Genomic DNA, 25,643 nt, shown 5'->3' with positions numbered 1-25,643 from the left:
AGAATGGCTATTGAAACTACTGGACCTAGCAGACTTGATGAGATGGATTAATTGACATGTTTATTTGGAGAAAAATCAATGGATATATTTCTCAAGGAGTGGAAGCCTCTCTGACTTTTTGCGGAAAGAATAAAGTAATGTCAATGAGATTTGATGATTAATTAAGATAACTACTGGAGGAAAGTGATTTTGTAATATATTAAGAGACAGGTTTGTTATATATTATAGATTTATAACTGATCTGCGACAAATTGGAAGTCAACATTTTATTTTATTGTATTAGTTATTAATTTGTTTTTTTTTGTTTTGTTCTGTTTTGTTTTTTGAAACTTTGAATAAAAATTAATGATAAAAAAAAAGTGGCCAAGAACACAAGTTGGGCTGCATTGTATAGCCTCAGTTATAGATGTTTGGCTTCCACAAGCAACAAGAAGGATGGAGTAGTTGGGTGGGTGGAGTATCAGTCAGGGCTGCTCCTCTAAGGTCACATCCACACCAGACATTTATTCTACATTAAACAGTCATGGCTTCCCCCAAAGAGTCCTGCAAAGTGTAGTTTGTGAAGGGTGCTGAGAGTTATTAGGAGACTGCTATTCCCCTCACAGAGCTGCAATTCCCAGAATTCTCTGGGAAGAGGGGCTGACTGTTAAACCACTCTGGCTCTTGGAGCTCTCTGAGAGGAATGGGAGCCTCCTAATAACACTTAGCACCCTTCCCAGGATTCTTTGGGGGAAGCCATGACTGTTTAATGTGGAATAAATGTCTGGTGTGGATGGTCTGTGTCCCTAAGCTAGCCAGTGCTGCTGCCATTGGCCCACGGATACCAATCACAGCAGAACAGGACTAAATGGCTAAACATTCACATCCTCACAGAAGCAATGTTACAGGTCCCCCCCCCGCCCTTTAATGATGCGTGGCTGCAGGGCAGGAAGAGAGCCATAGGGAGACAGAAAAAGGAGGAGATATCATGCCGATTGCATTGAATGCACAGCTAAAACTGCCAGGACAGAGTGGCAAGAGTCTTGCAGGTGGGGACAGGAGATAGATTGTGGGCAGGCTCAGGCTCTAGAGGAGTGGGGGTATCCCCCATCTATTTCTATGAGCAGCCTTTGCTGAAATCACCCACGCAGCACCTATTTTTTCCCAGTCTAATACAAAAAAAAAAAAGCAAAACAGGAGAGTAGTTTCCTGAAAAACCAAATTTTTCGTGGAGGGCCAAGGGGCACACTGAGTAATTTTCACCAACCTAAGTTCCAGTGCATCCTGCACTCGTATATCACCTGCCATTTACAATCTTTTGCAAGAAGTTAATTCAAGGTAGTGGGGTTGTGGGTTTTAACTGCTACAGCTGGATTTTCAGCGATCATACAATGAAGGAAAAAAAAGCTCAGAAAATAATATATCTATGAGCAGCTCATAACAACTTGTGTACTAAGTACCCAGTGTTGCTCAGGAATTGTAAGACCTTCCCTCCTCCCCACAAAAAATAAGTGATTCCGTCTGCCATCTTGATTTAAAATGGTGTCCAACTGTGTCTAAACATAGCCCAAAACCTGGATCTCAGGAACCATTATGCCAAATTTGGTTACAGTATCTTAAGACGTGTTCAAATGCATAGCGAACAGGCAAACAACTTTCCAAAACAGACAATAGATATTAAAAATATGCATTTATTCAAATCAAGTTGTAATCCTGTTTGGAGCTTACTTTTTATCCTTTTACAGGACCGACAGAGGGCAAGTGAAGATTGGTAGCAGCCTGTGAGCCACACTTGTCTCATAATTGAAAGGTCTTGAAAATAAACTGATTTTTGAGAAGTTGACCTGACTCAACATGAATTGCCACATTTACTTAAATCCCCACTGAAAACAATAGAACTTTCAAACAAAAGGACTACTAGTTTCATAGCTGTTCCACTAAACAAATGAATGTTAATGCCTTCTCTAAAAATAAACCAAATGTCAACATGCTTTGTAGTTTGAACATACTGTAAATGAAGAGAAGCGAGAAACTCATGGCACTAAAGTAATATCACGTGCTATTGTTTGTGCAGAAAGCCTATGATACTAAGTAGTAAGCAAGCTTATGAATAACAGGCCCACAGCCTTATCTCAGTAAAGTCCAGTTACAGAGACTACTTAGAAGGAATTCATGAATAGGCCACTATAGATCCAATCCACTGTAAACTCCTAACTGGCTCTGCAAAAGTAAATCCAAGCTGCTCCCACTTGTGTTCATTGTGCTCTTGGTGCAGACAAACATTCCTTTCGATTCCCTTGAGATATTCAGTTGTTTGATTTGTTGGACACTCCGCCTGACATGGATGCTTATACGAAGAAAAAAAAATCTGAACTATATCTATAGTGACGTTAGGCTTGGAATGTTTTTTCTGTATAGCCTACATCTAGCTCCCTTGCAACCACAGTGTTTAAGAGCTGTAAGATTATCACAAACAAAGGGAGTAAATCCTTAAAATAGGATTGCAGGCCACAGCTGAATTAGGCAGTCTTTTAAAACATATAATCCCACTTTTCCTGTATACATGGGGATATGCTAAAAGAACACCTTATCTACAGTATTAAATTTATAGCTGCATTGTGATCTTTTGTCCATTACAGTATTTTCCCCTCAAAGGTCATGCAATCCTTCTTGTGCTTATGTCACTAGACTCCTTTGGCTGCACTGAAGCAGATGTGGCAGGAAATATGCTGCATTCCCATCCTCTGGTAAAACATTAAGGAAGTCCCTCAGATCCAGTTCCATGGCAATGACAGATAATGTTTCTGGATAAGGAAGATACAGATACCATGTTTAAATCCACATTCACATTCATCACCAATTCTTACTTTGCCTAATTAAATTTAGCCCTGAAAATGTTGCAATTCATACAGAAATGGATACACTTAGCATCTACACTGAATCCATTTCTTCTATGTATTTATTAAAAGCACCAACCCTCTGTAGCAGACGTCTGTACATCTAAAGACTTTTAAAAATGCACTGTCAACTCTGCACATCCACAAAGCCATAAGAAGCATGTTTCTTTACCCGTTAAGGATGACAGGAGTACAGGATAGTTGTCTCCAGGATGTCTGGTTCGTTTACAGAGCTCAGGAAGGAGTTTGGTCCACCACAGAGCCTAAGCCAGCCACAAAAACAAGATCCAAAGAGAAATCAAGAGTGCTGGTGCTGAAGGAATCCAACCTCTTTGGTTCTTAACACAATTGTTAAGGTTGTGAAAAGCAGTAATTTTCTGTCTTAATGGAGAGCCTTTGGATACAGCAGAATGCTCCCATATTTGCGAAAACTTGTCATGATTGTTTTAAACCCAGCAACCAACAAAAGTGATGGCTCCGTCTAGTGCTATTAAGAGTTCAGAGAAAAGTAAAGAAAAAATGGCAAAATGTACAGCAGTGTATACTGTGCCAAGGAAAGGTGAATTCTGTGACCTGCATAAATCATGCACATCTATAAACGTGTGTGATTTATTTTCCGTCTGCTGTTACAGGGAGGAGAACGAACTGTGTAGGATACTGAAAATGCTGCCCCACTTCTACTTCTGAGATGTCACCAGGCATTGCTTATATCTCCAAGCCTATCACCTTTGAGAGCTAGAAATTTTATTTTCTCTTACGTGGGATTTAGCACTTACATGGGATTTAGCATCCCAACACAACCTCAAATTCCACAAGATTACCATGGTTTAGTGTGATCCGGACAAGGGTGAGCAAAGTGATGGACTTGCACAAGTTCCCCCTCAACTCTCCTTGTGTGGCCAGAAGGACTTCTGCCATTGCTTCTTAAGAATCTGTGCTTAGCATAATGTACAAACTGGGAAACACGATTTACAGTATATAAGCCAGCTTCATAAGCCACGGTTTGAAGCTGGCTTATTATAAAACTGACACAAGTTTTATAATCAAGATCCGTCGTATGAACACAACTCTAATCCAAGATTCTTTGAGAGAAACTAAGCTTTACAGAAGTCCTCATGGGGGCCATGCAGAAAGAGGAGTTGAGCGCACAAGCGCAAAGCTTTGCTCAGAGTCATTAAGAGTTGTCAATGTAGCATTAAACCATGGTTTAGAATTGTGCACTAACTGAGCCACTATATTGTAAATGGGGCAATGCCCATCAATAACAATCAAGAAGTAAGAGACATTCCAGGACAGCAGAAGCTTTATTACACATATGGTTAGGAACCCTGACTGGGGTAATTGTGGCTGCAAAGCAATAAAAAGCCTTCCACACATGACAGCATGTGCTCTGAAAACTACACCAATTTCACATTCCCAACAGAATAAAACAAGCCTTAGGAACATTCCACACAAATGTGCAATATTTATGTTTCAACCTTGAGCACTTAAAAAAAATCTGAGCAAGTTATTGAATAAATGTGCATCATTAATCACTTTTAACACATGCATGGAAAGCTGAGTAAGTTAAGAAAAGAAATGTAACGGAACAAATACCTGTAGGATGTCTCTGCACTGCTTAATTCATGGGTTTAAAGAAGAAAGAACAAAGCAAAGACTAAATAAAGATGATTAAAGCTCACCCGATTTTCATCCTTCAACTCATGCTGGGCATAGGGTATGATGGCTTCAGGGCATCTCTCTAGAAGTTTGTCAATGGCTCTCTCATACTCTCCTAACCGAGTACTGCAAAGAATATGGATGCTCAGACCAGAAATTGTATCTTCTGGAATGGTCTCCAACAACGGCAGAATAGAAGGTATATTGAAGTATGGACCACATAAGAGAGACTGAAACAGTTGGGGGGGAGGAGAAATAGATATAGATATAATGTATCTGGAATATACGATAAAATGAAAAAAGAAACCATACCAGTCTTCATACAGACTGCCTGAAGATACCATCATTAAAACAAAAAAGTTAAGCACCCCATACATTTCACCAAAGCAATGTTTTCAGCTTTAAGAACTGCTTTGCAGACCAGGTAAGCCAGAAAGAATGGAAGCAAATGTAAGTTTGCATTTAATGTTCACCTTTCTGCGCAAGGCGACTGAGAGGGTAGTGGCTGCTCAGCTCCAAGTTTTCCTGGATGAATCGGACCATCTAGACCCTTTTCAATCAGGCTTCAGGCCTGGCCATGGGACAGAGACTGCCTTGGTTGCCCTGCTTGATGACCTACACCAGGCATCAGACAGGAAGAGTGAATCCCTGTTGGTGCTGCTGGACCTCTCGGCGGCCTTCGATACTATCAACCATGGCATCCTTCTGGACCGTCTAACGGGGATGGGATTGGGAGGCACTGTTTTATGGTGTTTCACACCTCCATCTTGGTCCAATCCCGCTTTCCAAATGATATACTCTGCATATAGATTAAACAACTAGGGTGATAAAATACACCTGTCTCACACACTTTCTGATTGGGAACCAATTGGTTTCTCCATATTCTGTCCTTACAGTAGCCTGTTGTCCAGAGTATAGGTTGTGCATCAGGATAATTAGATGCTATGGCACCCCCATTTCTTTTAAGGCATTTCATATTGTATGTATTGCATACATGGAATTATAACTGAAGGCAGTGGGCCTTACTTTCGGCCAAGTGTCTTCAAGACTGCAGCCTTAATCTCCAATGAGCCAGAAAAGCCTAGAACAGGAGTGGGGAAGCTGTGGCCCTTCAGCTGCTGTTGGACTGTAATTCCCTGGCCAATGGTCAGATTGGCTGAGGTTGATGGGAGTTGGAGTCCAATATCATCTGGAGAGCTGCAACTTCCCTATCTCTGAGCTAGCTAAAGCCTTATGCTCTGCATATGTTTTTTTAAAAAACCATGTACTTGCACACACATTAAATGAGGACAATTTTTGATCTATAGTTTGGCCTCTGAATCAAAAGGCTTAGCCAGGGGTAACCAACGTGGTACCTTCCAAATGTTTGGGGCTACACTTCCCATCACCCCAGATGGCACAGCCAAAGGTCAGGAATTATGGGAGTCCACAACATCTGGAGGGCACCATGTTGATTTTCCCTGGGCTAACCTATAGAGAGAATGATGAAAAAAGCAAGTTCTACCTGTAATTTTGAAAGGTCTTCAGAAGAATTCTGATCAGAATGAGGTGCTAATGGCATCATGAACGTAACCCAAGGAAAAATGAGTCCATAATGACCACAAGAATTCACCTGAGGAAATGCAAAATAGAAGAGATAAAAAAAACCCAGAAAAAAAAACATCAGCATTCTAAGTACATTTATGTCTAATTTTCAAGTCCCATTTAGCATTTGTCCTCATAGATGCCCACACCAATCAAATGGTACTGGGGACTCTATTGCGTTTAAGATAACGCAAGCGACAGTAGTAGATAACAATGAGCCCAACCTTCCCTGTGCTTAGGGACAGAAAAAAAAGTGGATGAAGAATCTTGATTGATTATTTATTATGGTCAAAGACCAGTCCATACACAATGTACAAGTCGATGTGCTGAACCATTGCCTGGCCGCGACAATGGACTGGATGAGAGCTAACAAACAGGCTTAATCCTGACAAGACTGAGATGCTGTTGGTGGATGGTTTCTCTGATCGGATGGTGGATACATACCCTATCCTGGATGGGGTTACATTCCCCCTAAAGGAGCAGGTTCGTAGTCTGGGAGTCTTTTTAGACTCCTCCCTTTCACTTGAGGCTCAAGTAGCCTCGGTGGCACGGAATGCGTTCTACCAACTGCGGTTGGTAGCCCAGCTACGTCCCTATTTGAGTAAGGAGGACCTTACATCAGTTGTTCATGCTCTGGTAACCTCGCGTTTGGACTACTGCAACGCGCTCTACGTAGGGCTGCCTTTGAAGACAGTTCGGAAGCTATAGCTAGTGTAAAATGCGGCAGCCAGATTGTTAACAAGGACCAAGCGGTCCGAGCATATAACACCTGTTCTGGCTCGCCTGCACTGGCTACCAATATGCTTCCGGGCCAGATTCAAAGTGTTGGTATTAACCTATAAAGCCTTATGCGGTGCGGGACCACGATACTTGTCGGAACGCCTCTCCCAATACGAACCGGCCCGTACTCTACGTTCTACTACGAAGGCCCTCCTCCGGGTTCCGACTCATAGGGAAGCCTGGAGGGTGGTGACAAGATCTAGGGCCTTCTCAGTGGTGGCCCCCGAACTATGGAACAGTCTCTCCGAGGAGGTGTGCTTGGCGCCAACATTGTTATCCTTTCGGCGCCAAGTTAAAACCTTCCTCTTTTCCGAGGCATACTAATTTAAGTTAACTTAATTTTAAAATCTGCTGTGATTGATTTTAGATTATTTTATTTTTATATGTTTTTGTTGTATTATACTATGTGATTTTATTGTATTTCTTGTGTTCACCGCCCAGAGAGCTACTGCTAGTCGGGCGGTATAAAAGTCTAATAAATAAATAAATAAATAAGTGCGAAGTAGAAAAAAGTAAAATAACATAACGCTTGTACATAATAAAACCAAGCAAACCACAACAGGAGATTTCCTTGTAAAGCATGAAAATATTAAAGACAAAATTACAAAAATATGATTTAATCATTACTCTCTGACAATCAATAGCAGCTGCAAGGAAGCTGGCCATTTTCATTGTGACCTGGGGTTCTGGTCAGACACAAAGTACTCTAGATAAAATGTCAGCTCTGCTAGGAGTTTTTGTTCAGTATGAGAGTAAAAAAAATAGCTCTAAAATCATGATGAAAACAGCAAGAGAATAACACATGGACAACCGTCTCAACCTTTCCTGAACCACAAGGGTGCAGATGCTCTTGGTAAGGCATTCTCTTGAATCTGCCTTCCAGGAAAGCGGAAGATAAAACATTGAACTTGGCTAGCGTGAAAGCTTTCCTATATTTAGGGACAATCCGTATTATTAAATAATTTGTAGGTGCAAATGCCACCATATGATTCCTAAAGTCTGGGTAAAGTGTGGCCAATCCTAAATGTTCTTGGAGTTCAATGTCCTGAATATGGTGCTTTATAACTGCTTTAGCATATCCTAAAGCCAATGGTACTGGGGAGTCAATTGCATTTTAAGATAATGCAAGGGACAGTGGTAGATAACAATGAGCCCAACCTTCCCTGTGCAAATAGAGACTTAGGAAAAAAAGTGGATAAAAAATCTGGTATATTTTCCAATTCCCCCCCCCCAAAGTATGCAGAGCAGCGGTGGCTGGTGGCTCTGTATCAGTGGGGCAGTGGAATCCACTCTGGGTTTTAGTCTAAACTTTCAAGGAGCTGTCCGAGGTGCTTCAACATTTTTTTGTGTTTGCACACAGTATATCCAGGACACCTCTTTAAATAGTTTTTTTTAAAATGGCTGTTTACAATGATGCCATCAGTTCACAGTCAAATTTATTTTAGATGGCAATGTGGTTTAGGGCTCAATAAGCATCAAATTGCGATTGTTTATGAAGGGCTGCTTATATACATTACTGTTTTTAGTATGTATCTACCCATACACACACAGAAGAAAGTTGGATACAAACTCTGCTTTACCAGATCTTCAGTGGTTTTCAGTGGCTTAGTATTAGGCATCTGCTTCCTGGACAGCCTCCAAATATACTGCGCAGCAAGTTTAAAATACAGCTCCTGTACAACTTCTTTCTGACTGCATGCTACAAGAAGGGCTTCCCAGAAGTCCACTAAGAGCTGAGGGACAGCGTCTTCTTCCTCGGCACTCAATGTCTGCTTTGCAAAATATTAAGGGAAAGAACTACTCAAAAAAACCATTTAGCTGTTAAAGGTTGTTCACAAGCTACTAGTCCTTTGACTTGTTGCAGATCTCAATAAAACAAGCATCCCATATAATAGGCAAAGCAAGGAGGGATAATATTATCCTTCAGCTGGCAGGTGAAAACCTTTCTGTTCCAACAGGCTTTTGGAAACTGACTGCAAGGGCTTTTAATAATGTGCTATTCTACTTATCTTTGGCTTTTTGAACGGATCTGTTTTAAATGATTTTAATTCTCTAGATAGTTTAATTACATTTTAACAGTAACTTTTTGCACATTTTAATCTGTTTTTATCTGTATTTGTTTTAATTTTTGTAAGCTGCCTTGAGTCCCAGTTTTGGGGAAAAGGCGGGATATAAATGAGTAACATTTATTATTATTTTAAGTAGGAGAGACATCTTCAGATGCATCAGTATACATTAAGCAGGTGCAATACAAAAAAAATGCCCGAGTTGGTGCACAAAATGCATTTTTCCAGGCGAGATGTTTCAACTGACCCCAATTATGTATTTGCATGAATGACCTTAATATATGAACTAGGTAGTCAATGATATGGCCAGAAGCAACTCCCAGGGCTATAGTAGTTCTTCCAGCCTGTGATCACAAGAACTCGCTGCTGGCCATTATTATGGATAGCCTGTAAGTTCATCTGTGGATGCACACCCAGGGAAGGTTAGGTACTGAAAGCAAATACTAACGTGGTTTGACAGCTAAACTTCCCATAGATAATCAGCCTCTTTGGTTATTTATACACCTTAACCAATTAAGAGGAAGAAAGGTGTTGAATTTACCATACTCTTCTGTAATTGTATGAGAAGTCCAATTCCAACTTTTAGGTAGTTTCTTTTTCTTTCTATGGAAGGGAACCACACTTTTAGGTAGTTTGCTAGGGATGAGAACAGCACTGTTTTGGAAGTTCTAAATAAACAAACCATACATAAAAGCTAAGTGACAAACCTTGATGTACGAGTCTGCTTCTTCCAGCTCAATTTTACTATTCTCATGCAAAGCCAATACTGAAGCCACAAGGAATCCAGGCCTCATCTCCCTGAGATAAACCGCAAGTTCAGTCGGGACAATTTGCCCTTTAATTTGCTGTCTCAGGAGTCTTGGCTCCACAATAAAGCCACACACCAGCATCATCTGCAGACAAAAAAAAGTGAGAGAAGATGTAGATGTGGGCTTCATCCCTGCTCTACTTCGAAACAAGAGTCGAATCGGTTTCACTTTTTGAACTCTAGTACAGACACAGTGCAAGGCAAAAATGCATATCTGGATCATATCCATCTCTACAGGCCAGTGCAGAGATAACGTTCATGATTGTTTATCATGGGAACAGGCAATAGGGCTGCACGTTCCCGTGCCCCTCCATTCCTTCTTTGGAGAGCGAGTTGTCGAACTGCAGTTAGCTGTTTCAGTGGCATCAACATTAAGAACAGTTGGAGCTAATCAAGTTCACACTCAAGCCAGGATATAAAAACTGGTTTCTCCAATCATAATTATAAGTTGGTGTAATTAGAACAGTTAACTATGATAATCCCCAGTAGGAAACCGTTCATATTCTGGAAAAGGGGGGGGGGAAGTGTGCAATATCCCAGTGCTAGTTCCTCACAGTTTACCAGGAATGTTATTTTTATATAGCTCCAGATACAAATGTACTGCCTTCAAGTCGATTCCGACTTATGGCGACCCTATATAGGGTTTGCATGAGTCTGAGAGGCAGTGACTGGCCCAAGGTCACCCAGTGAGCTTCATGGCTGTGTGGGGATTCGAACCCTGGTCTCCCAGGTCATAGTCCAACACCTTAACCACTATACCACACTGGCTCTCACGGAGCTATATAGCTCTTCTAAATAACTCTGGAAATAGATGCACTGTCCTCCTGAATACTAAAGAGTGGTCATGAGACAGAAGAGAGCTTTGAGTTCTACAGACTGGAATCATGCCAAGTGTATTGCACAGAAGAACTATGTACAGAAATTATGTGAAGCCAAAAAACATGTAAGGAAATAAGAGCTGTCACGGCAATATTTTTTGTAGTAAGCAACAACAAAGTAAGAGTTATTCCATGTATCAGTACTTGTCTTCTGATGTATCAACTTAATATTTAGGGCAATTGAAAAGGGGACGGATGCGTACGCATGTATCTGTGCAACAGAAAGATGCTGTTTATCCACTATAAGCCCGTCTTCCAGCGACTTCTCTATCAACACTTGCCTACCTTCTCTGCCACACTCCCTTCTCTCTGCCTATGAATCAAACAGATACATACATTGAAAGATCCAGGATAGCCATCAATGCCAAACCCCTACCTAAAAAGGCAGGACCATCCAATCAAACAGAACGGAAACAAAGAGTTGTATCCAGCTAAGTTTTACTCAGAGCAGACTCACTGAAATTAATGGACCTAAGTTAATAAAGTTCATTGATCTCAATGGGCCTACCCTGAGTAGGCCTAACATTGGATACAACCCCAAAATAACACAAGCAGGAACACAGGAAAATACTTTATACCGGAGTCCGACTTTATAGTTTATACTCTGGCCCATCCACCACACTGCTTTTTGCTCTGACTAGCAGCGTCTCCCAATAAGAGTTTTCCCCTCCCTATCACTTGCTAGCTTATTTTTCTTTAACTGGAGATGCTGGGAATTGAAACTAGGACCTCCTGTATATAAAACCTGCTCTGCCACTGACCTCTCCTCAAAGCATGGAACAAGGTGAAGCTCCTGGAGGGAGAAAAGCTTCAGAGAACTCCATCAAATGGTAGGTGCTTCCAGAGAGTGGGTTAATATTGCAAACGGGTTGCTGAGATATTGTGAACAGGTCATTGGTATCAGGTGTTCTTTGAAAATTAAAAAAATCTGGTTGTAATGGTTGATGGATCAATAAACATTTTTCATTTCATTAAAATAAACTCACTGGATTTTCCCCAGGAAGGGAAAATCCAAATTTAAAGGGGGGGGGGGTAAGGGTGGAGAAATACAAAACTAGCATCTGGATGTTGCAAAGGTCTTGAATACATGAAAAGTACCAATCCCCCAGCTCCTATCCACCTGGAAGCACCTGGTGTGTCTAAAGGGGAAACAGGATTCTTGCTAGAATCTTGGTTCTCCATCCACATCCACTCTAATATAGAGGACAAAAAACGTGACAAGCTTTGATGCATAATCAGCAATGTGTACCTCCGCGTAACTGTCCAGCTCATTTTCACACCCATTCCGATCTCCCATTTTCAGAGCCATGGAAGCCTTGGTTAGTGTCACCACAACAGACGGCACCATCTTTTCTACTTTCTGTAGATATTTGATTGCCATTTTAGGACACACATTTTTCATGCAAGGACTGCAGAGCACTTGGGGTATTTGGTTTGACTCAGCAGGGTGGAATATTTGGAGCACTTTTGCTGCCAATTCCTGGTAAAATAAGATATACATATATATTTAAAAATCAGCCATGCTTTGTTTTCACCCATGAATGTTATGTGCAATTTAACCAAAACTCTTTAGGAGTGCTAGTGGAACAAGTACTAATGTATCTGTTTTACGTGTTTGTTTTTGAAATATTAAACAGGTAGAGCCATTCTTTGGTTCATTAGAGGGTTGGAAATAATCCTACAGTCACAAACCAAAAACTTAAGATGCTCTTGATTTGGGACATCTGTTTCAAGTGTGCCTCCATCATACACAACCTGTGGCCCTCCAGATGTTGTTGGACTATCAGCCCCAGTCAGCATGGCTAATGGGCAGGGATGATAGGAGTTGCAGTCCAACAAGATCTGGTAAGCCAAAGTTTCCCCATCCTTGCTATAGAGCTATATACCATGAGGTAGTTTACTTACCTGGGAGTCATAGGCCACATCTGCACCATGCATTGAAATCACTATTATGCCACTTTCAACAGTCATGGCTTTCCCCAAAGAATCCTGAGAAGTGTAGTTTGAGAGGTGCTGACAGTTGTTAGGAGACCCCTACTCCCTCACATAGCTACAATTGCCAGAGTTCTCTGGGAAGAGGGATTGACTGTTAAACCACTCTGAAAATTGTCACTCTGTGAGGGTAGTAGGGGTAGATCTGCTTAAAACAAAACAAGCCATCTGCTACAGAGAAGGAGAGAAACAAAAGAAGCTCATAGTCTTACTTCACTTAGGTCTTCGTTTACGTCTTCACAAAGGGAATGATATAAGTAAAATATAATCCCCTTTTCATACTTGTGCATTTTATCTTCAAATGTTGAATCTACTCTCTTCAGAACATCAGTCATGGAAAGACCAGACATCTTGTAGTAAGGCAGTGCAAGGTGAAAGTCTTTGGTGTTAAATCTGAAAGTACAGAAGCTACTCAAGAAGACTATATGAACAACCATTTCTCTTCACAGAAATGCTTTAGCACAGGGATGGGGAACCAGTGGCCCTATTCTGGCTGGGATTATGGGAGCTGTCATCCAGCAACATCGGGGGGCGGAGCGGGCGAAGATTCCTCATCTTTGCTTTAACAAGATAAAAACATTATCTGTAAATGGCTTTTAACATTAGACCTGTTCTCATGATTATGCCAGAATTAAAGTCATGCCTGCAACACATCAGCTTTATGTTGCAAGACAGACAGGTTGATATGAAACACTGAAGCTCATCTTTTCCACTGACTAGCAACCAAACCAAGACTACTTCACAGCCCAATGGATAGGAATACCTCATGAAGTGTTCAAGAAACAGCCTCAGTGAATTACCATGATGGAAATCCTTTAAAGAACTTTTTTGTTTAAAAGGGCAGAATCCAAATTTCCACAAGCTGACTTCCACTTATGACGGGACTTCGCCTTCCTCTCCTCCTTCCTGTAGACCCTGTATACATGTCTATCTAGATATGTTATTTTATTTGCAATTTGTTCTCAAATTGATTTATTCTTTGTCAAATGCACTCAAGAAAATATCATAAAGACAGTTGTTTCAAACTGTTGATTTTATCTGTATTCTGACATTTTTTATTAACAGAAGTGCAGGCAGCTGACAGTGGAGACACCTTAATCTAGATCCTATGTTAATTATGGCTGATAGAGGCTGCATGTCTCTCTACTTGTTGTACGGAGTGATAATGCTAGGGATCAAGGGAAGTACTTTTCTGTGCTTACATTCTTTGGGACATTTTGGGCATTAACCTTAATGTGGCATGCAAAGCAATTAATCTTACAAAGGACTTGTGATTTTTTTTGGGGGGGGCGCATGCTCATAATTTAAAGGTATTTAAATATTGGGAGCAGCCCAAGTGTTAGCATGCACGTACACAGAATACAGGAAATCCAAACCTGCTGTAACAGTCTCCTAGGAGAGCACAACTTTCCCGAAATGCTGCAAGGAGGTCTTCCTTCTCTTCCGATTCCTTCAGATCAGGGTCCATTAGTGCTGTTCTGACCAATAGGTGAGCCTCACTTAGCAGGTGGATACAGCTCTCTGTTCTTACATTTTCATAGGTCTTGCTGTACTCTACCTAGAGCAGAAATAGGGCATACCATCAGAAAAAAGCAACATTATTGCAGATATTATGTGAAGTTAATAAATGCATTTTGTCATAAGAAGCTACTTTATTTACTGTTACTATATCAAAGAGAAAAACAGAGTAAGCACAGTACCATTTCCCTGTAAAGTAGGAGAGGTGAAGTTGTGTTCACAATGTATAAATTCCAACCAGGCTCAGATTCTGGAGAAACTTTGGGTTTGATGTTATCAGCCTTTCGGGAGCTGAAAGAAAGGGATGTATGTCATAGATATGTATAAGATATGTATAAGAATGTCATAGATATGTATTTAATCCATAATTCCATTTTGCAGGCATTTCAGCTTTTTGAATGCTTTCACAGCAGCCCCTTTGAGGGACTAAAGCAAACATTTGGAAGGAGGCAGCAAGGGCCAAGCATGCTAGCTCTCCTCTCCTCAATCTGGAAGGTAACAAAGCCTGAGGTGGGCAACATTTTTGTATCCATAAAGGGTCTCCATGCATTTTAAAACCCTGAGAAATGCCATGGATGCCAAAGGCTTCTCACTTCAGACTTCCCCTTCCATGAATTGGGAAAAGGGCAGTGCTAGCATGCTCTTTCCTGGAGTCCCCCTTTCATGTTTATTTGAACCTTATTGTAATGCCTGAAGAGGGCTTGTAATAGGGGAACGGCTGGGAGCATGTAACCCTGTCATGTCTATTGATGTACCATTCACTAGACCCCTCACAAACCAGCCTCTAGGCAAGCACAGGAACCACTGTACTTACAGAAGTCTCCTTGACGGCTTTTTTGGCTCTGTAATGTCTTCAGTGTCTGCTTTTGTCAAAACTATGACATGGTTCTTGAAATGAGAAATAGCTTTCAGTCCTATAAAAAGTTGCATTCTCAAGGCACAGACATCCAGTGACACAGGTGGGCAAGCCTGTGAAGAAATTGTTAGTTGATTATCTTAATTATTAAATAAATACCTATATTTTACGGGCAAGAGTGGGCTTTTATTGGTTTACATTCATTTCCCAAGCTCTTTTAGTTTCACTTTGGGCTCCCCATCAACTATGCCAAACTATCCACCCAGACAGAAGCAATACCAGAACAAGTACTAAACAGAAGACAATTTAGGATTACTAGGAGCCATCTGCCATTGCTTTGCACTGATGCAATGGTGAACTCTTGGGGGGGGGGGAGGAAAGAAAACTGTCTTAGGAGCCAATTTCTGGGTTGAATCCATGCACCTTTTGTGTTGTATCAATGTATGGATCTTCATTACGAGCTGCTGCTGCACTACATCTTACAGTAAAGCACTGCAGGTTGTTGCTAAGAAAAAAGAAAGATCAGATAAATATACCAACGCTGCAACATGTAGATGCTTCTTGAACCCATCAGCACCTCCCCCGCTACAAGAAACCCAGCCACACCTGGTGTGCAGAATCTGCCCAGCTGTGCTCCTTCTGGTAAATACACTATCTATATGGCCAGGAGGTGCAGCTTAAACTACTGTTGTTCAACCTTGGGTCCTCAGATATTGTTGGACTACAACTCCCATCAACCCCAGCCAACTTTGCCAACAGCCAAGGATTATAGGAGCTGTAGTCCAAGTACATCTGGGGACCCAAGGTTGAAGAACAGTGGCTTAAACAACCCCTAGATTAGAGCTGTAAACCTCAGGGCTCAAATTCCCAGGAGGATGCTGATAAAAGAGCACCTGAGGGTGTGTGTGTGTGTGTGTGGGTATCTGAACAGTGGTCAATAATGCCTTGTTGCCACATAACATTCTGTACAAATATTCAAACATTTCCTTTGAACAAACAGTCACCTGCATGCTGTTAATATAGATCAGTACAAGCCCCCAGTGAGAGATGCTATGGATGGGGCTTGCTCTGCTGGAGGGATCTTCCAGTACTTAAGGAGGGACAAAGGAGAATGTAGGATCACTCATGTTTGCCATCAGGGAACAGCTGCTACAAAGGTACTGAATGTTGTTAACTGACCTATTCATAAGCTTTATGCCAACTTCAATTTTTGATGTATTTTAAACCGGGGGTGGGGAACCTTTTGCAGCCCTTCTGGGCAATCTTCCAGAGACAGAGTGTCAGTGGCAGGCAGAGCCAGAGACAAAAGTGAGCAGAACAATGATTGTGAATTTCACCTTAGATACAGTAGGCTAGTTTCTTTACACTCACACATCCCTCTCTATCCTCCATCCAGGCAACCAAGAAGCACCACAGTTCAAGGATGCGTTTCAGCCAGACAAAAACACTAAAGCAGGATGTGAAGCAAGACTGGCAAGTGGTGTGTCCTGGAGATAATCCTGAGGGCCAGATAAAAAGGCCTGGAAGGCCGTATTTGGTTCTCTGGCCTGAGGTCCCCATCCCTGTTTTAAATAAAATATTCTTGGATTGCTGATGTTCTGTTGTAGTGATATTATAATTTTTATTGGCCAACATTCAACTAAGTTGTATCGTAAGTTGGTTGCCTTCACTGGGTCTGTTCTGAGTACAATGGTGGTTGTATTATTATTCTACTTAGACTGCTTTGAGCACAAACATATTTGTGGAAAATGCAGTGTTTATATCAACTACGGCTACAATACCTTGTGATCACATGTAGGAACTGGGGTGTGAGTACTGCCTGCTGAGATCTTTCTGAATACTGGTAGGTAGAAATCAGCTCCACTAAGTTACCAACTGTGTATAGGTACCCAATGTGAGGCAGGGAAAAAAAGCAGAACAGACTTAGCAGTTCTCGCTTAGGGGGATCTCCTCTGTCAGTTGGAGCAGAATTCCCTAGATGGAAGGAAGAAAACAATTATTCTCCAGATTGCTTCTTTGGGGAGGCATTAGTTCTCAAATGTCTTAGCAATGTCTTTAGCCATGGTTGAAGAGAGCAGCCCGTGCAAAATATACTCGGCTTTCTGTGTTCAAATTAGGAACTCTGTGATAAAGTTATTTTATTCTATAAGCTAACAAGCTCTATTCTGTAAGAAGGGAAAAACACTACTGGCAAAGCTTACTACCTCTTGATTGGACCAACTAGCTCTTCAGCTCATTGATAAATTGTCAAAAGCACTACAGATGAACAAAGATAGCAAGACAGAGATTTTATATGCCACGCTGGCTGCAAGGCAATTCTCTGTTGAATTGCTAGCAATGACAGGAAAATTATATGTATTTATTAAAATGCAAGCCTTTTACAAACTAGCAGCCTAGATTTTACGCATACTCTTCCCTGCCCACTTCCCATTCTACTATCAATGAGATCCAAGAAGTTCCTCTCATTTTTTCCCGTTTTTCTCCTGACATGGCTTTATATAACAAAATAGAATGTTGCAATGCCTTATCATATAGTAATTATTATTATTATTAATTACATTTGTATACCGCCCCATAGCTGAAGCTCTCTGGACGGTTTACAACAATTAATATAGTAATGCCTCAAAACAAACATCTGAATGATATATCTAACATTAGACATACTCCAAGTGGACACAGTGAACTCAATGCACTAAAGTTCATCAATTTCAGTGTGTCTACTCCAGGTGTGTCTAATGTTAGAAACCACCAACAGATGAAACTTTGAGGACAAAATCAATCTTTTATCAAGGCAATGCAACCCATAATTCAATAATGATGACAACGTTCTGTTTTACCACCATTGCTTACATATTTAAAGCCAAGAATTCAACAGCAAGCATTCTGTTTATTTAAAATCATAATATCCAATCAGAGACAGCTTAGTATTCTTATGATTAAATTACTCTTCATGTCATTTAAAAGCAACACGACTTCTAAGAAAAGAGTTCTAATGCCACAGAAGTTCTGTAAAATACTCTAGAGATTCATGATTCAAAGGAACCTCCCTTTCAAAATTAAATTTCATTAACAAACATGAAATGTGATGAAACAATTTAACAATAAAATTGGATGTTTTTATATATCTTTTTGACAAATGTATAATCTCTAGCTTCTCTTGATTTTGCGTAGCTAACAGTAGTGTCCATAGAGGGTGGGACAGTCCTCACTCCCAAAGAATCATACTTGCCAGCTTTCATTTAAAAAAATGTTTCTACAATTTGTAGAACCAGAGATATGAGACAAAATGTATGGATGCTATTCGTCTCATACTTTTTTGAGAAATTAATCTGCTTCCTCATTCAGTGCTTTGCTCCACTCCCACCCCCGGGAAAAAATCCTACAATTGCCCCCGATAGCTACTGTTAGAAATGTAGATGTCTTTTCCTACATTTTCAAAAACAAAACGGTGCATTCATACACTCATAAACATACCTGTTTCATACATAGGCAGCAGTTGAAGAGAGTGCAGCTTGGCATCTTCAGCAGAGAAGACAAATGAGGACATATCTAGAGCAAAACGTCTAGAAAGAAATGCAATGGGTGAAAAGATACAGGCCTAATTTAGGAGCAGTGTGCAAATAAGATCCATGTTAGAAAGGGGGTGTTAACATTTTCCACTTTGTAAAGATAAAGGTAAAGGTGTCCCCGCACTTATAGTGCGAGTCGTTTCCCACCCTTAGGGTGACATCTTGCGACGTTTACTAGGCAGACCGTATATATGGGGTGGGATTGCCAGTTCCTTCTCCGGCCTTTCTTTACCCCCCAGCATATGCCGGGTACTCATTTTACCGACCACGGATGGATGGAAGGCTGAGTGGACCTCGACCCCTTTTACCGGAGATTCGACTTCCTCCTTCCGTTGGAATCGAACTCCGGCCGTGAACAGAGCTTTCAGCTGAATTACCGCCGCTTACCACTCTGCGCCATGGAGGATCGCATTGTATTGCATTAAAAACTACTTGTGAAATGTCAGGAGAACATTCTGAGGACTGCCAGGAGATGGGGAAGAGAACTCATACCACTGTGCATGAGCAAGTACATAGAGACTCACTGGATTATGGCAGTAAGTTGCGCTGATGCCTATATGAATATCCAACAGGGACTTTAAATGGTTTTCACTGCTGCAGCTAAAATGACCACCTACAACAACAACTACAACTACAACAACAATGAAGGACATAGTAGGCTTTTGTCCCATTACCCAAGTGTGCATGGCAGACAAAACACCTATGGAGTCAAAGGGCCACCATCAGGTGCTGCACTATGTGATCTCATTGACACCTGCTGCTCCATTATGCAGGGCCCAGTTCATGCAAGGGAAATTTGCTTGCCATGGCCCTGCCCCTCTTCCTAAGCTGGGAGCCAAGAAGGGGAATTGTCCCCAATAAAGCTTTGCACTTTGAAGATGCTTCACAAAACTACATCTGCTTTGGGAGGGTGGTGGAGGAAAGGCAAGGTCTTCATGACTATAAATTTGGTTGGCTATAGTTATAATATAATATCTCCGCAGTTGCTGTCATAGCTGGATTTGGCAAAACAGCAACTGCAGCCCCAATGCTCAGGGTGGCTTAACTCCATAAAAATTGTACCAGCAGCAGGATCCTAAAGCTTAATCAAAGTACTGAACTGCAGGATAAGGCCATTAATTAGGCTGAAGTTTGAATAACCCCAGCACTGGCAAGCCACAAGCCCAGCTAATAGGACTGAAAGGCCAGGGGCATACCACTGAGCCAAGAAGTCACATGAAGTTGTTATGCATGCATAGAATCGCACCAGTGGCCCACATAGCTCAGTATGGTCTACTGTGGCTGGCAATGGTTCTCCAAGGTCTTAGGGAGAATTTTTTTTGCTTACCCTTGCCTCCAGAGATCTTTTTAACTAACTCTCTGGGTCTGTGACCAAATTAAAAAAAACATTGTACCTGTAACTAGAGCTGCCAAGAATTTCATCCATGCATACTCTTATCACTTAGCTGTGGTCCACCACACAGTACTATGTAACTGGCTCCTTCCTCCAGTTATCATACAATTTCTTCATAATAGAACACTTTACTACCTACAAGATGGACTTGTAAATGTAGAACTAAGACCTCTCCTTTATTTCTCCAATTGCTTCCTAGAGAACAGGGAAGATAGCAATAGGCACAATTACCCCCCCTTTTTTTGACAACCTCCTTTAATAACTCAATAGAAGAATTCATAACAAACTTACAAATGCTGTCTGCACTGATATAACAGCAAATTGTAGTACTGTAGAGTATGCGTGACTCCCTCATTATTGACTTTTAGGAGGAATTTAAACACATTCCTGCTTAGCCAGGCATTTGATGACCAAAAGATAGTGTTCCTAGCAACCCTGAAATCAGCAATTTGGGATTTTCTTTCTCTTTGTGGTTCTTTTGATGCTGACCATTTTTGTTTCCAACCCTGAAATCACCGGCTGAGAGAATGCCATTAACTGTTTTAGAATGTTTTAAACAGGTTTTTTTTAATTAATGATGCATTTGCCACCCTGAACTCCTTATTCAATGATGATTGAATAAACATCATAAAATAATCCCCCACCCGAAACAGCATGGAAAATATCTGTAGCTCTAGCTAAAGAAGAATTTGTGATAGACATGGTTAAACCAGCTACATTACGTATGAGAAAGTAGGATATACTAAAGGTAAATCTTTCACATCAGTGATCCCCAAACCTTTTTCCCCCCATGGACCACTTGAAAATTGATGAGGATTTTGGCGGACCACTTAATTTTTCTTCCAGTTGTAGTAATTATAATGCACTGTGCTAGGTGCTGTATCATTTTTAATTGTATTTTTACAGATAGGGTATGGGCCACCTGAATGAAGCTCATGGAACACTGGTGGTCCATGAACCACAGTTTGGGAACAAGTTTTAAGTAACGTCCACATCCATATCTCGGACACAGAATACCCATTTCCCCATGCCCTTTGGTCCTCCTTTTGCACAAGTCACGATTAAAACAGGAAGCTTCTAATTAACCAAGATTTCCTGGTATGGATTAAACAGGAAACTATGGTTACCATCTTCTGAACGAACTAGGATATTTGGAGTATGGTTTAAAGTTGGGATTCATATTCTGGTTTGTGATTACATGGTTCAGGCAAACAGGAAGTGTATGGTTCAAAGTTTCCAGGTTTAATTGTGCCTCATGAAAAAGGAGTAGAGAAAGGGCTGCATATATAAGGAAAAGGGTTGTTCATATAACATTAAGCCAAAATACAATTGTCCAAACCGGCTCATTGGTCTTTGTTCCAAACCAGAGTGGAATCATTGTTAATATTCTGTTAATTGTATATGTGCAATATATTGGATATTTTAATTTATAGTTCCAATAAAATGTGGTTTATTACCTGTATAGAACATATTGCATTTGGAAATTTGAATATTCACCGACTAAACCTGTTGACTCCAGAGTAATGGATACTCCACACTGCCTGCTTTCTTCCCCAAGCAGCTCCACAGGCTGTTGACAGACAACAAAGTCATCTGACTCAGATTGAATTGAATCGGGTTCTTCTTTTACACCTTTAGTAAATGGAACAGAGTATCAGGTTTACAAACCAGGAAAAAAGAAGAGTTAAAATAAAAGAAGAGTTAAAATAAGTCCACTGTTCTGAGTGTAAAAGCAGTCCTGTTCAAAAGATTACTAGTCTTCAGTGATCTGCAGGCCTTGCCCTTAACAAGCCATTTAAATTTGACACTCACCCTTAACCAGTAGTGGGTGGCATGGTGGGGTGGCAATGCACCCCTGACCTCTGGTTGGCTGCATTGTTGCTGCTTACCAGAAGGTGGGGGCAAGGTTGGCATGGGGCAAATGCACCAGTGAAAGCACCAGATTGCTCCGCTGGTGCATTTGCATAGTCCAAGCTCTGCCCCTCCCCCTTTACCAGCAATGTGACTGACCAGAGATCAGGTGAACGCTGCCGCCCGATCACTGCGCTTAACTCTGAAGCCCCAACAGAACTGTATTTAGCAACGTGTTAGAAAAGAGTCACAAGACCAACTAATAGTTTAGAGAAAAATCTTCCTATCTATGAAAGCGTTCAGAAGTAGTGCTGCACAACACCTTTAAGAATCTGGAACTGCAAATTCAATATATTTACACCTTGTGTTTTCTGAAATTCTTAGTTCTAATAGCATTCCTAACTGAATGAGAAAAAAAAACCTACTGAGACAGAAGAATAGAAATTCAGCTTTTTGTGATCAAACTCAAATCAAGAGAAGCCCCCCCCTTCCCAAAAGATTCAGCTTGCCTGAAAAAAGAAAAGCATTTGGATGTATGCAAAATAAACATATGCCTTAAGGGAAGTATTTCAGTAAGTGTAACTTTATTTTCCCTTCTATATGACCCAAAAGGTTGTTGTTCTTTTAAAACACACACACATTTAAATAAAAGTTTTGAGTTGGATTGAAAGAACTACAGTTTGTTTGTGCTGTTCCACAAGACTTGATCAAAAGAATTTGTTAAGTGCTATTATGGATAAATACAATTGCAGTTTCCATGCTTTGGCTCCAATCTTATAATAATAATTCAACTTTTCCTCGTGCTTTCTAACCAGTCACAGCCTGCAGCCCCTTAGAGAATAAATAATTTCTTAGCTATCACAATGGGTAAAAACTTTACTGAAGCAAACATTTTATGTTTAGGCCAAGGATTATATAGCCCTGATCTGGAGATTTTAAGTGCAATACTAACCTTCATGGACAAGCCTTTCAGATACCACAGAGTCATATATATGCTGCCTACTATTGTCAACCACTTTCTCACCCGTTTCCAGCTTGAGGATTAGGACCTCTAGTTCTGCTGTTATGGCTACATATCCAGCACAAAACGCAACTTCTGCCAGGGTGACATTATCTATGTGCAAAATTAATAAGCGTTCAAAGTCCAATACAGTCAAATCCTGTCTCCTGACCAGATGCTTCAGGCAAAACAGGATCAGCTTATTCTTGCAGCCAACAAGTAGGTCTCCTGTTAAAGGACAACATGAAAAGCACAACGGAAGGTCTGAAAGGGGAAATTCTATAATTGTCATTTGGTCCTTAGTAGCATCAGTATAGGATGCCTCCAGGTTATGGCCTATCATCCGCACACACACTCGTGTGTTTCCAGTTGACATGCACCTCCAGTTTACATAAGCTCGCAAGAAGAGGCTCTGATTTTTCTCCTCAATAGTGACCATGTAGTCTCCTGAAAAATAAGAGTATTTTGAAACACGGGATCAAAAATTGGACAAGACATAGCCCATACATGAGCAGAGGAGTTACCAAATAATAAAAAAACTATATGGTGATACCTTAAAGACCAACAGTTCACAGTCTACTTCATCATTAAGTGCTAACCTGAGCAGCAGATACACAGAGGACAAACGTCCACAAAAGCTTACAGCGTAATGAATTTATTAGTCTTTCAGGTGCTACAAGACTTTGCTGCTTAGAAAAGAGTTGCTCTTTGCAAGAGTCTAACATGGTTACATGCTTGGAAATTTCCAAATTCAATTATAGCTTAGTTATAGAACATGTATCTTGAATTAGTTGAAAATGCCACTGGAAGCTTATGTCAAACAATCAACAGTGCAAGAGCGGTTTGCATTCTTGTATTTATAATAGCATCAGAATTTTTCTTAAAGGCTTCTATTTCCCATACTGAAATCTAGGCTTACACAAACTTAGGCTGCAATCCCAACCATATTTACTCAAAAGTCCACTGTATCCAGTGGGCTTTCTCTCAGGTAAGTGGGGTCAAAAGCACAGTCTTAAGCTGACACTGCTAAAAGTTAAACTAATATAGACTGCAATCTAAACACACTTATTGGAAGTAAGCCCCATTGAACTCAACGGGGCTTACTTCTGAAAAGACATGGTCAGGACTGCACTATTAGATATTTCAAGCAAACATCAGTCACAATTCAAAGAGATTCTTCATTCATTGTAGAGGGATAATCAAAATCTAAATTATTAAAAGTTTACTGCATAATCTAGTCTTTAGCCACTCAAGAGTCCTAATTAACTGCGTTCACTGTATGTTCCACCCACTATTGTTGCATGTAAATAAAAAGGATACCAAAATGCCTTGCCGTGCTGTTCAAGGGGAACCACATTTTATCAGTAATTGTGAAATTACTGCCCATGACAGGAATACCAGAGACAGATTAATTTGTATTGGGATCAACTTACTTTTGTTGAGGTAAAAGTATGACTTCCAGACAGCTGACAACAACAAAAGTTAGCCCAATTAACTTTGTTTTTTTACTCATATTTACACAACTGTCATCATTCTTCTTATCCTGAAACAGTGACTTCCCATAAGTCTGTTTGCTGTTGAAAAAGTATCTGGCTAGACCACGGCACAAGATCAAACTGTCTCCCACCACAACCAAGGCTTAACTTCTAAAATGATGTACTGTATCAGGATTTAAACTAAGAGCAGGGCACTCCGGAGGTTCGACTCCTACTCCCATCAGCCCCAACGAGTGTGGCCAATGGACAGGCATGATGGGAGTGGCAGTCCAGCAACATCTAGAGGGCTACAAATTCTCCATTCCTACACTAAAGGGTTAACTTTTTAGCAAGTATGTTCAGGATTTCAGTACACGAGACAGATTTCTTCCTGGTGGTTGGGTGGGTGGGTTCATATTCAAGCTCGCTTAGAGAACGAAATCGGTGATCCATGAAAGCTCTTTGTTCAAGTCCCTGCTCAGCCATGAAAGCTCACTGGGCAATCCTACCTCATAGGATCATCGTGAGGACAAACTGACGTGCACGGGGGGACACCTGCATGCAGCCTTGAGCTGTGTAGGAAAAAGAAGTGTGGGGAATAAAAATGAAACAAATAAAAACCTCTCTTCTGGGACCTTGGCTAGCTTGCACTTACCCACTTCGCTATACGCCATACGCACCACCCGTCCCAGAGTATTAAAAGAGCCCAGCGGCTCGCAGAGTTCCGGGCGGCCCACGGCGAAAACTTCCACCTTGCAGGCGCCCGGGGCACAAGCCACCAGAAGCGCATCTCGCCCGCAGCAGAAGAGTGCCGGTTCCTGCCTGCTAGGCACCACTTGCTGCGAGCCGAACGGGTGCAAGTTGTACAGCTGCACCATAGTGCCTGCTCGATCCAGCCGCTTACCGGGCTCCAGCCGCTGCTGCGAGAACTTCCGCCAGGAGTACCGCCCCACCCTGGTCAGCTGGCAGGTGTCGTCAGCCGAGCCCCTGATCCTAGCCGAGCCCCTGATCCCATTTTTAAATACACCTCGTTTATCATTGTATTAAATTTAAAAAAAAATAAAAGCAAATAAAAAAATACTTGTCAAGAGTTCCATTTCCATACCAAATATAACAGAGCATGCATAGCAACTAAAGGACTTTAACAACAACAAAAAGGGCTCGGAAGGCTCGGAAACCGGGCGCATCATCGTTTGGCAAATACTTAATTATATGCATATCTTGTTATTACTTTGGACACGTGCTCGTTCGCGTCGTAATTTGGTTCCGAAACGCAAACTGTCCCGCCCCCATTGTCTGTCTTGCTGCGGACTGGTTGCCATCGTCCTGATTCATTGG

At 41.2% G+C, this 25,643-nt stretch overlaps 2 protein-coding genes across 9 annotated transcripts in view; one reads left to right on the top strand and one right to left on the bottom strand.

Annotated features, from left to right (window-relative positions):
- The window catches only part of CP (ceruloplasmin), a 70,435-nt gene extending 53,869 nt beyond the window's left edge, over nucleotides 1–16,566 (top strand). Inside the window, exon 19 of one of the 2 annotated variants that reach the window (XM_061636998.1) lies at nucleotides 16,414–16,566. In XM_061636998.1, the coding sequence (XP_061492982.1) occupies nucleotides 16,414–16,468 (55 nt within the window). In that variant the 3' untranslated portion in view covers nucleotides 16,469–16,566. Of the gene's footprint in view, nucleotides 1–1,724; nucleotides 1,823–16,413 lie in introns of those variants that run through there. The other variant, XM_061637000.1, reaches the window with a different exon arrangement.
- On the bottom strand, nucleotides 1,653–25,635 carry HPS3 (HPS3 biogenesis of lysosomal organelles complex 2 subunit 1). Of its 7 annotated transcripts, XM_061637006.1 has the most exons (18): nucleotides 25,210–25,522; nucleotides 24,815–24,877; nucleotides 22,783–23,277; nucleotides 21,437–21,611; nucleotides 18,492–18,580; nucleotides 16,799–16,991; nucleotides 15,441–15,522; nucleotides 14,976–15,130; nucleotides 14,344–14,452; nucleotides 14,020–14,201; nucleotides 12,856–13,036; nucleotides 11,901–12,131; nucleotides 9,673–9,858; nucleotides 8,480–8,671; nucleotides 6,040–6,147; nucleotides 4,559–4,765; nucleotides 3,049–3,139; nucleotides 1,653–2,783 (listed from the first exon to the last, which is right to left on the bottom strand). In XM_061637006.1, exons 3-18 carry the CDS (start codon nucleotides 23,267–23,269, stop codon nucleotides 2,656–2,658), a joined length of 2,796 nt encoding a protein of 931 aa, XP_061492990.1. In that variant the 5' UTR covers nucleotides 23,270–23,277; nucleotides 24,815–24,877; nucleotides 25,210–25,522; the 3' UTR covers nucleotides 1,653–2,655. The 7 variants fall into 7 exon arrangements, with proteins under 7 accessions (XP_061492990.1, XP_061492987.1, XP_061492985.1 ...); XM_061637003.1 differs by lacking the exons at nucleotides 24,815–24,877; nucleotides 25,210–25,522 and adding an exon at nucleotides 25,537–25,635; XM_061637001.1 differs by lacking the exon at nucleotides 24,815–24,877 and having other exon boundaries at nucleotides 24,961–25,523.
- Between the last annotated feature and the right edge of the window lie 8 nt (nucleotides 25,636–25,643).

This window comes from Rhineura floridana, chromosome 7 (assembly GCF_030035675.1).
Source record: "Rhineura floridana isolate rRhiFlo1 chromosome 7, rRhiFlo1.hap2, whole genome shotgun sequence".
Classification (NCBI taxonomy): Eukaryota; Metazoa; Chordata; class Lepidosauria; order Squamata; family Rhineuridae; genus Rhineura; species Rhineura floridana.
The sequence above is the reverse complement of the archived record's forward strand: the minus strand, read 5'-3'. Positions and strand labels throughout refer to the sequence as shown.

Excerpts from the sequence above, each read along its gene's own strand:
- HPS3 (XM_061637001.1), bottom strand. The coding sequence starts at position 25,183 with ATGGTGCAGCTGTACAACTTGCACCCGTTCGGCTCGCAGCAAGTGGTG. Across the intron at positions 9,859-11,900 it reads AGCTGGACAGTTACGCGGAG|ATGATGCTGGTGTGTGGCTT; the intron begins GTACACATTGCT and ends TTTTGTCTGCAG. Across the intron at positions 6,148-8,479 it reads TGAAAACCACTGAAGATCTG|GTGAATTCTTGTGGTCATTA; the intron begins GTAAAGCAGAGT and ends GCATTTCCTCAG.